The sequence below is a fragment of the Mizuhopecten yessoensis genome, unplaced genomic scaffold (assembly GCF_002113885.1).
Source record: "Mizuhopecten yessoensis strain PY_sf001 unplaced genomic scaffold, ASM211388v2 scaffold10911, whole genome shotgun sequence".
Lineage (NCBI taxonomy): Eukaryota > Metazoa > Mollusca > Bivalvia > Pectinida > Pectinidae > Mizuhopecten > Mizuhopecten yessoensis.
Genome location: NW_018408783.1, coordinates 197516 through 207686, shown reverse-complemented (window position 1 = coordinate 207686; position 10171 = coordinate 197516). Strand labels below are relative to the sequence as shown.

Here is a 10171-nt window from a genome sequence, read left to right as displayed (position 1 = left end):
CGCTTCATTAAACTCAGCTCTCTCCACAAACCGTCGACTTTCTCTTATACACTCTTATATTGTCATAAAACCTTTGTTTCTAACTAAAACCCGAACCTCTCCATAGGCTCTTTGGTAAGACTTCCAGTCTCTACATTTGATACTGGGATTTTTATACAACCTCAAACTCATTGAAATAAAAAGAAACACTATTCACTATTGACCCTCTGTATACACCTCTAATGCCCTTACTTCTTCATTCAATCAAGGCTCTCTATATCACCCAAGTATCTTCAACTCATACTAATTTAGCAAACACAAGGTTTAGATCAAATGAAGCATCAAACGTTAATAAATAGGTTTATATATGCAATCACAAACTGCAAAACATCATATTGTATTTTTTTCCCTGATCTGCGTTTTTGTCCTTCTTTGGTTTCCCATTGGTTCATATTGTGACGCATAGTTTTCTATTTATAACTATTTATTACTCACATCGTACCTATTTATAGATTCACAGAATTTTGTTTTGAAATAAAACTTATTTATCGAATAAGTATTTAAAAGGGGAATAATTAATTTCGGTTCGAATTTGTGGTGTAGATCTTATATATATGTTCATAAATAGTAAGTTTGGTGTAAACAGGTACTTTCTACTTTCGATATAAAAAACCCTCCGTAGTGTTTACGTCAGTAACGGCTATAATACATGCAGTAGGACTTCATTTAACGACACTGTCATTTTGAAGGATTGAATTCTACAAGGTAAAATGTCATTACTATTTGTCCTGATACGATGTATGTGCATTGTACATATGTATATTTGTCTGAAAGATACTGGTGAACTTCTGTTTGTTTTGTTACCACCTCAAGTTTAAGCCCTTAGCTGGGAGGCCGCAGGCGCCCGAGATCTACACTATCATCACAATGGTTACTGAACTTTGTGCGCTCGCTTATAGGCATTGCCTATTTCATATTAGTTTTGTGGTCAATACACCAGTCCTTATTTTAAAGACATGACAGTTCATTAATCCAATTTGATTTTTATGTTCATCCGATTGGTTTCTCCATTATTGTATAATAACTAATAACTGACTTCAACTCTCGAAATATTCTCTCCTCCTCTATTGTTTTTGTTATGTTCACGTTCATAATTCTGATGCAAAGGTTTCCTGTTCCAGTTTACATTACGACCATAAATATGACTGAAGAATATTCTGCTGAAGTGAAAAAACTCCATACTGAGATGGTGAGGAAGTTGTCCGGAAACTTAGCGCCGGTTTGGAATTTAAAAATAAAATGGGGTGAACTTCTAGATTCTTTATCACACGACAATCCGTTGTCCCAAGCGGAAATTCAAGGAATATCCACAATGCAACAGCTGTTCGTAGCCCTCATGGACAAGAGGTTCATCGATTATGGGAAGTACGGTCCATTTGAAAAGAGCCTTAGACCAATACATCCAAATATGGCCAGCGCAGTTAAACAATTTCAGGCTAAAATCATTGCTCAAATTGCAAAAGGTAAGTATATGCGCCTACATTATGAATAAAATATTCAAAACATAATTCATTCCTAACATAGAACATCTTTACATGGACGATAAACGTATAAATTAATATAAACATGTCATCGGTAAATACTTTCTGTAGACAAATTGATGGTTATTACTTGTTCTACTCCTAGATTGACTTTTTCTATATTTAGAAGAAAAGAAGAGAGACGTTGCGTTGACACCAAAAATAGGAAAAGATACTGTTGAAGAGGTGGGACACGATGAGAATGAGGATTGGGATGAAATTATAGAGGACGACGAAGATAAGGATGAAAGGTAACATAACATGCTTACAGTGATATACCCATTCCAGATAACTGGATGTTAAAGAACATTGATATTTATTTATCGTGTTATACATAAGAATGGATTAGGCAAAGATATTCAAAGAAATTTTAACTACTCTTGGGTCTTTATTTTATTAAAATGTTGAAACAAAGTATTTCTTTAAAATATAGAAAAAATAGTTGATGCGTTATTTATAATTTCGTTATATTCGGGGATGAGGGTAGTATTATAGTCGCTAAGATAACACAGCTTACATGTATATTCGTATATCAAATTTAGCAAAATATAGCTTCTTGTTACTTCTGTTTGGAATATAGTGCAAATTCCATGTCTTTATGACGCCATATGTTGGAATGCGATTTATTGACTAATTTTACTTACGTTTTCGGTACGGTAATTATCAAAATTACATTTCCTATTGGTATAAAGAAGCAGAATAAATTGCTGCACACAAACAGAATTCACTTATTCATTTTAGTAATCATATCACTGTTTTTTTCTCATGTCACGAATTCACAATTAAGGCCTTAAACCAATACCTGAACTTATTGAGATATTGTATGCGAAAACTGAAATAAAATAAAAAACAGTAATGGATGAAGGTATAAGCTTATGTACATGTGTAAATACTGTGACTATTCATCATAGTGAAATTTTATATCATACGATCAAAAGCTCTACATCAGCCGTATTCCTAAATCTTACTTAAAATATGACCAGCAAGTTAGGCTTATTACTAAATTATACCAAAAAATATGACGAGAGTAACACAACAACATATTATGGTTTCGCACTTTATTCGATAGCAAATGCTAGCTCCGAATGCAGATTATTTTTAAGGCTTATTGTCATTGTTATTATCAGTGTGCCTTGTTGTTGTGTTGTCACTACCGCTCATCAGTGTGCCTTGATGTTGTGTAGTCACTACCGCTTATCAGTGTGCCTTGTTGTGTTGTCACTATCACTCATCAGTGTGCCTTGTTGTTGTGTTGTCACTACCGCTCATGAGTGTGCCGTGTTGTTGTGTTGTCACTACCGCTCATCAGTGTGCCTTGTTGTTGTGTTATCACTATCACGCATCAGTGTGCCTTGTTGTTGTGTTGTCACTACAGCTCATGAGTGTGCCTTGTTGTTGTGTTATCACTATCACGCATCAGTGTGCCTTGTTGTTGTGTTATCACTATCACTCATCAGTGTGCCTTGATGTTGTGTAGTCACTACCGCTCATCAGTGTGCCTTGTTGTTGTGTTGTCACTACCGCTCATCAGTGTGCCGTGTTGTTGTGTTGTCACTATCACGCATCAGTGGTGTGCCTTGTCGTTGTGTAGTCACTACCGCTCATCAGTGTGACTTGTTGTTGTGTTGTCACTACCGCTCATGAGTGTGCCTTGTGTTTGTGCAGTGTGCCTTGTTGTTGTGTTATCACTATCCCGCATCAGTGTGCCTTGTTGTTGTGTAGTCACTACCGCTCCTCAGTGTGCCTTGTTGTTGTGTTGTCACTATCACTCATCAGTGTGCCTTGTTGTTGTGTTATCACTATCCCGCATCAGTGTGCCTTGTTGTTGTGTAGTCACTGCCGCTCATCAGTGTGCCTTGTTGTTGTGTTGTCACTATCACGCATCAGTGGTGTGCCTTGTTGTTGTGTAGTCACTACCGCTCATCAGTGTGCCTTGTTGTTGTGTAGTCACTACCGCTCATCAGAGCGCCTTGTTGTTGTGTTGTCACTATCACTCATTGTGTTGTCACTATCACGCATCAGTGGTGCGCCTTGTTGTTGTGTAGTCACTACCGGTCATCAGTGTGCCTTGTTGTTGTGTTGTCACTATCACTCATCAGTGTGCCTTGTTGGTGTGTAGTCACTACCGCTCATCAGTGTGCCTTGTTGTTGTTGTTGTCACTACCGCCCATCAGTGTGCCTTGTTGTTGTGTTGTCACTATCACTCATCAGTGTGCCTTGTTTTTGTGTTGTCACTACCGCTCGTGAGTGTGCCTTGTTGTTGTATTGTCCCTATCACTCATCAGTGTGCCTTGTGTTTGTGTTGTCACTACCGCTCGTGAGTGTGCCTTGTTGTTGTATTGTCACTATCACTCATCAGTGTGCCTTGTTGGTGTGTAGTCACTACCGCTCATCAGTGGGCCTTGTGTTTGTGTTGTCACTACCTCTCGTGAGTGTGCCTTGTTGTTGTATTGTCACTATCACTCATCAGTCTGCCTTGTTGTTGTATTGTCACTATCACTCATCAGTGCGCCTTGTGTTTGTGTTGTCACTACCGCTCGTGAGTGTGCCTTGTTGTTGTGTTGTCGCTACCGCTTATGAGTTTGCCTTGTGGTTGTGTAGTCACTACCGCTCATCGGTGTGCCTTGTTGTTGTGTTGTCACTACCGCTTATGAGTTTGCCTTGTGTTTGTGTAGTCACTACCGCTCATCAGTGTGCCTTGTGTTTGTGTTGTCACTACCGCTCATGAGTGTGCCTTGTGTTTGTGTAGTCACTACCGCTCATCGGTGTGCCTTGTTGTTGTGTTGTCACTACCACTCATAAGTGTGCCTTGTTGTTGTGTTGTCACTACCACTCATACCTGTGCCTTGTTGTGTTGTCACTATCGCTCATGAGTGTGCCTTGTTGTTGTGTAGTCACTACCGCTCATCAGTGTGCCTTGTTGTTGTGTTGTCACTACCGCTCATCAGTGTGCCTTGTGTTTGTGTTGTCACTACCGCTCATGAGTGTGCCTTGTGTTTGTGTAGTCACTACCGCTCATCGGTGTGCCTTGTTGTTGTGTTGTCACTACCGCTCATCGGTGTGCCTTGTGTTTGTGTAGTCACTACCGCTCATGAGTGTGCCTTGTGTTTGTGTTGTCACTACCGCTCATGAGTGTGCCTTGTGTTTGTGTAGTCACTACCACTCATCAGTGTACCTTGTTGTTGTGTTGTCACTACCGCCCATCAGTGTGCCTTGTTGTTGTGTAGTCAATACCGCTCATCAGTGTGCCTTGTTGTTGTGTTGTCACTACCGCTAATGAGTGTGCCTTGTGTTTGTGTTGTCACTACCGCCCATCAGTGTGACTTGTTGTTGTGTTGTCACTACCGCCCATCAGTGTGACTTGTTGTTGTGTTGTCACTACCGCTCATGAGTATGCATTGTTGTTGTGTTGTCACTACCGTTAATCAGTGTGCCTTGTGTTTGTGTTGTCACTACCGCTCATGAGTGTGCCTTGTTGTTGTGTTGTCACTACAGCTCATGAGTGTGCCTTGTTGTTGTGTTGTCACTATCACTCATCGGTGTGCCTTGTTGTTGTGTAGTCACTACCGCAGTTCTCGGTTTAAGGACGTGGCATTGCTCGGATTGGCCTAGATTTGCATACGTATCATATTTTGCTCTCTTTTAACAATTTTTAGTTCGAATTACGGTTTTTGGTCACATGTCATTATTCTGTTCATATTGTTTAGGTTGCCGAAATAAACCAAACATTTAATCTCAAACGAATTGTTTTTTAATATTATTAATTTATTTGTATTGTTGTTTTAAGGTCTGCACCACTCCCAGAAACAGAGAGATTAAAATTGCAAGCAGAAATGTTACTGGAACTGTCTGATTGTTTGGGCGAAAAACAAAAAGACGACTGGGCAAAATTTATGACAAATTTACGAGTATATTTTAAAGCAGGCGTACTTGCAGATATACACAACGTAATGGATGCATTCAATACGTTGAAGAAACGTGGTCATTTGAAACTAGGATTCTATGATGTTTTAAAAGACATGGTACGTCCTATCGATGATGACATGGTCACGATAATCGACAAGTTCTCTGCCGATATAAATCGTGGATTACCAGCCAGAGAACGAGCGCCAATAGGAAAAGGTACAAAGAGACGCATGTCATATAGATCAAAAGGAAATCTTGCCGAAGGACAAGCGTCAATGGGCTCACAACGGAATGAACAGCCCACGAAAAAGTCTCGTCATTCATAGGTAGCGATGAATATCGAAGAGAAAATTGAAGTATATATGTAAGTATCAGGACTGTTTATAAGACGCAAATAAATCATTAATGAATATACATTGTAAATTTAATAATTGTGATTAAAAGTTCAATACAATATGTCAAATATCAGGGCTAGATGAAATAGTAAATATATATACAAATAAATCAATTTAAATTATGCGAATTTGAAATAAAAATATCCTATTGCTATTTAGATACAATTCTTTGTTTTCAATTTTCAGCGATAAAAAAGTAGACTGAGTTCGTGGTACGAGTAAAATGGGTGAGAGGAAAAGACGTTCAGAATACAAAATACAAAGGAGTATAATGAACTTGGCAGAGGAATGACCATTGGGAACGAAACATACAATCCAAATGTCGCATTGCAGTTGATGGTTGCTTGAAAACCATACATAAACCATCAATATTTTATTTGTACTTACCAATATAAAACAGATCTGGACAATTTCAAATATTATCTGATTTCATTGAACATTGAAAACTGTAACGAGAAACGATATCGATTATGGACTTGGATTTCTATAGAACAATGCTCTTTGTGATCACATACCAGGTATACTGAATCCTTTGGTATTTTTTGCAAGGACTCCAATAAACATGATTAAATTGTAGCCAGAAAAATAAAATTATAATGAAAACTGCTTTAGGCTCTTAATATTTTTCACAATAAATGAGCAATCAATCCTAGATAGAAATATTTCCGAACCCTTTGGAACTCATTTTTGTTTGAGATACAATCTCTGTATCTGAGTACAATAGTTAATACATTATCCACCTTCTATTCACTTGAACGTTCGTTATAGATATCCAGGCTCTCCATCTTACGAGAAGTATATACCACAACTATAATCGAACGGAAACAGTTAAAATTAAGAAAAGTTAAACATAAGAACACAGTAAAAGCCAACATAATTAAAGCATGGTAATAAAGTATGTTCCATCTTGAAATTGGGTGAAGTGTTATGCGAACGGAAACGATGTTTTTTTCTGATACAGTTCAGGTCAACAAGGCTTAATTATCATTTAACTGTTTGTTGTAGCAGACAGAAGAACATTAAACAATAGCGATAACACAGAAATATACAGAAATATCTTAACTTGATCACGTCCATACAACTACAGTCTCTAAATAGAAATGTGTCAACACTCTCTATACACATCTACTGTCTCCATACAATCCTAGGTTCTCTATACAAATCTACCGTCTCCATACAATCCTAGCTTCTCTATACACATCTTCTGTCTCCATACAATCCTAGCTTCTCTATACAAATCTACCGTCTCCATACAATCCTAGCTTCTCTATACAAATCTACTGTCTCCATACAATCCTAGCTTCTCTATACAAATCTACCGTCTCCATACAATCCTAGCTTCTCTATACACATCTTCTGTCTCCATACAATCCTAGCTTCTCTATACACATCTACTGTCTCCATATAATCCTAGCTTCTCTATACACATCTACTGTCTCCATACAATCCTAGCTTCTCTATACACATCTACTGTCTCCATATAATCCTAGCTTCTCTATACAAATCTACTGTCGCCATACAATCCTAGCTTCTCTATACACATCTACTGTCTCCATATAATCCTAGCTTCTCTATACACATCTACTGTCTCCATACAATCCTAGCTTCTCTATACACATCTACTGTCTCCATATAATCCTAGCTTCTCTATACAAATCTACTGTCGCCATACAATCCTAGCTTCTCTATACAAATCTACTGTCTCCATACAATCCTAGCTTCGTTATACAAATCTACTGTCTCCATACAATCCTAGCTTCTTTATACAAATCTACTGTCTCCATACAATCCTAGCTTCTCTATACAAATCTACTGTCTCCATACAATCCTAGCTTCTCTATACAAATCTACTGTCTCCATACAATCCTAGCTTCTCTATACAAATCTACTGTCTCCATACAATCCTAGCTTCTCTATACAAATCTACTGTCTCCATACAATCCTAGCTTCTCTATACAAATCTACTGTCTCCATACAATCCTAGCTTCTCTATACAAATCTACTGTCTCCATACAATCCTAGCTTCTCTATACAAATCTACTGTCTCCATACAATCCTAGCTTCTCTATACAAATCTACTGTCTCCATACAATCCTAGCTTCTCTATACAAATCTACTGTCTCCATACAATCCTAGCTTCTCTATACAAATCTACTGTCTCCATACAATCCTAGCTTCTCTATACAAATCTACTGTCTCCATACAATCCTAGCTTCTCTATACAAATCTACTGTCTCCATACAATCCTAGCTTCTCTATACAAATCTACTGTCTCCATACAATCCTAGCTTCTCTATACAAATCTACTGTCTCCATACAATCCTAGCTTCTCTATACAAATCTACTGTCTCCATACAATCCTAGCTTCTCTATACAAATCTACTGTCTCCATACAATCCTAGCTTCTCTATACAAATCTACTGTCTCCATACAATCCTAGCTTCTCTATACAAATCTACTGTCTCCATACAATCCTAGCTTCTCTATACAAATCTACTGTCTCCATACAATCCTAGCTTCTCTATACAAATCTACTGTCTCCATACAATCCTAGCTTCTCTATACAAATCTACTGTCTCCATACAATCCTAGCTTCTCTATACAAATCTACTGTCTCCATACAATCCTAGCTTCTCTATACAAATCTACTGTCTCCATACAATCCTAGCTTCTCTATACAAATCTACTGTCTCCATACAATCCTAGCTTCTCTATACAAATCTACTGTCTCCATACAATCCTAGCTTCTCTATACAAATCTACTGTCTCCATACAATCCTAGCTTCTCTATACAAATCTACTGTCTCCATACAATCCTAGCTTCTCTATACAAATCTACTGTCTCCATACAATCCTAGCTTCTCTATACAAATCTACTGTCTCCATACAATCCTAGCTTCTCTATACAAATCTACTGTCTCCATACAATCCTAGCTTCTCTATACAAATCTACTGTCTCCATACAATCCTAGCTTCTCTATACAAATCTACTGTCTCCATACAATCCTAGCTTCTCTATACAAATCTACTGTCTCCATACAATCCTAGCTTCTCTATACAAATCTACTGTCTCCATACAATCCTAGCTTCTCTATACAAATCTACTGTCTCCATACAATCCTAGCTTCTCTATACAAATCTACTGTCTCCATACAATCCTAGCTTCTCTATACAAATCTACTGTCTCCATACAATCCTAGCTTCTCTATACAAATCTACTGTCTCCATACAATCCTAGCTTCTCTATACAAATCTACTGTCTCCATACAATCCTAGCTTCTCTATACAAATCTACTGTCTCCATACAATCCTAGCTTCTCTATACAAATCTACTGTCTCCATACAATCCTAGCTTCTCTATACAAATCTACTGTCTCCATACAATCCTAGCTTCTCTATACAAATCTACTGTCTCCATACAATCCTAGCTTCTCTATACAAATCTACTGTCTCCATACAATCCTAGCTTCTCTATACAAATCTACTGTCTCCATACAATCCTAGCTTCTCTATACAAATCTACTGTCTCCATACAATCCTAGCTTCTCTATACAAATCTACTGTCTCCATACAATCCTAGCTTCTCTATACAAATCTACTGTCTCCATACAATCCTAGCTTCTCTATACAAATCTACTGTCTCCATACAATCCTAGCTTCTCTATACAAATCTACTGTCTCCATACAATCCTAGCTTCTCTATACAAATCTACTGTCTCCATACAATCCTAGCTTCTCTATACAAATCTACTGTCTCCATACAATCCTAGCTTCTCTATACAAATCTACTGTCTCCATACAATCCTAGCTTCTCTATACAAATCTACTGTCTCCATACAATCCTAGCTTCTCTATACAAATCTACTGTCTCCATACAATCCTAGCTTCTCTATACAAATCTACTGTCTCCATACAATCCTAGCTTCTCTATACAAATCTACTGTCTCCATACAATCCTAGCTTCTCTATACAAATCTACTGTCTCCATACAATCCTAGCTTCTCTATACAAATCTACTGTCTCCATACAATCCTAGCTTCTCTATACAAATCTACTGTCTCCATACAATCCTAGCTTCTCTATACAAATCTACTGTCTCCATACAATCCTAGCTTCTTGATACAAATTGACCGTCTCCATACAATTATAGCTTCTCTATACAAATCTACTGTCTCCATACAATCCTAGCTTCTTTATACAAATTGACCGTCTCCATACAATTATAGCTTCTCTATACAAATCTACTGTCTCCATACAATCCTAGCTTCTTTATACAAATCTACTGTCTCCATACAATCCTAGCTTCTTTAT

The 10171-nt window shown here is 37.7% G+C and overlaps 1 protein-coding gene across 1 annotated transcript; it reads left to right on the top strand.

Annotated features, from left to right (window-relative positions):
• The first annotated feature begins 662 nt into the window (after positions 1 to 662).
• LOC110463466 lies at positions 663 to 6485 on the top strand. The gene is made up of 5 exons (XM_021518084.1): positions 663 to 744; positions 1161 to 1502; positions 1687 to 1810; positions 5347 to 5829; positions 6047 to 6485. Exons 2-4 carry the CDS (start codon positions 1181 to 1183, stop codon positions 5789 to 5791), a joined length of 891 nt encoding a protein of 296 aa, XP_021373759.1. The 5' UTR covers positions 663 to 744; positions 1161 to 1180; the 3' UTR covers positions 5792 to 5829; positions 6047 to 6485.
• The last annotated feature ends 3686 nt before the right edge of the window (positions 6486 to 10171 follow it).

What these genes read in the sequence shown, in the direction of transcription:
- LOC110463466 (XM_021518084.1), top strand. Translation starts at nt 1,181, where the DNA reads ATGACTGAAGAATATTCTGCTGAAGTGAAAAAACTCCATACTGAGATG. An exon ending in CATTGCTCAAATTGCAAAAG is followed by an intron (nt 1,503 to 1,686) that starts GTAAGTATATGC and finishes TTCTATATTTAG; the next exon opens with AAGAAAAGAAGAGAGACGTT. An exon ending in GACGAAGATAAGGATGAAAG is followed by an intron (nt 1,811 to 5,346) that starts GTAACATAACAT and finishes TGTTGTTTTAAG; the next exon opens with GTCTGCACCACTCCCAGAAA.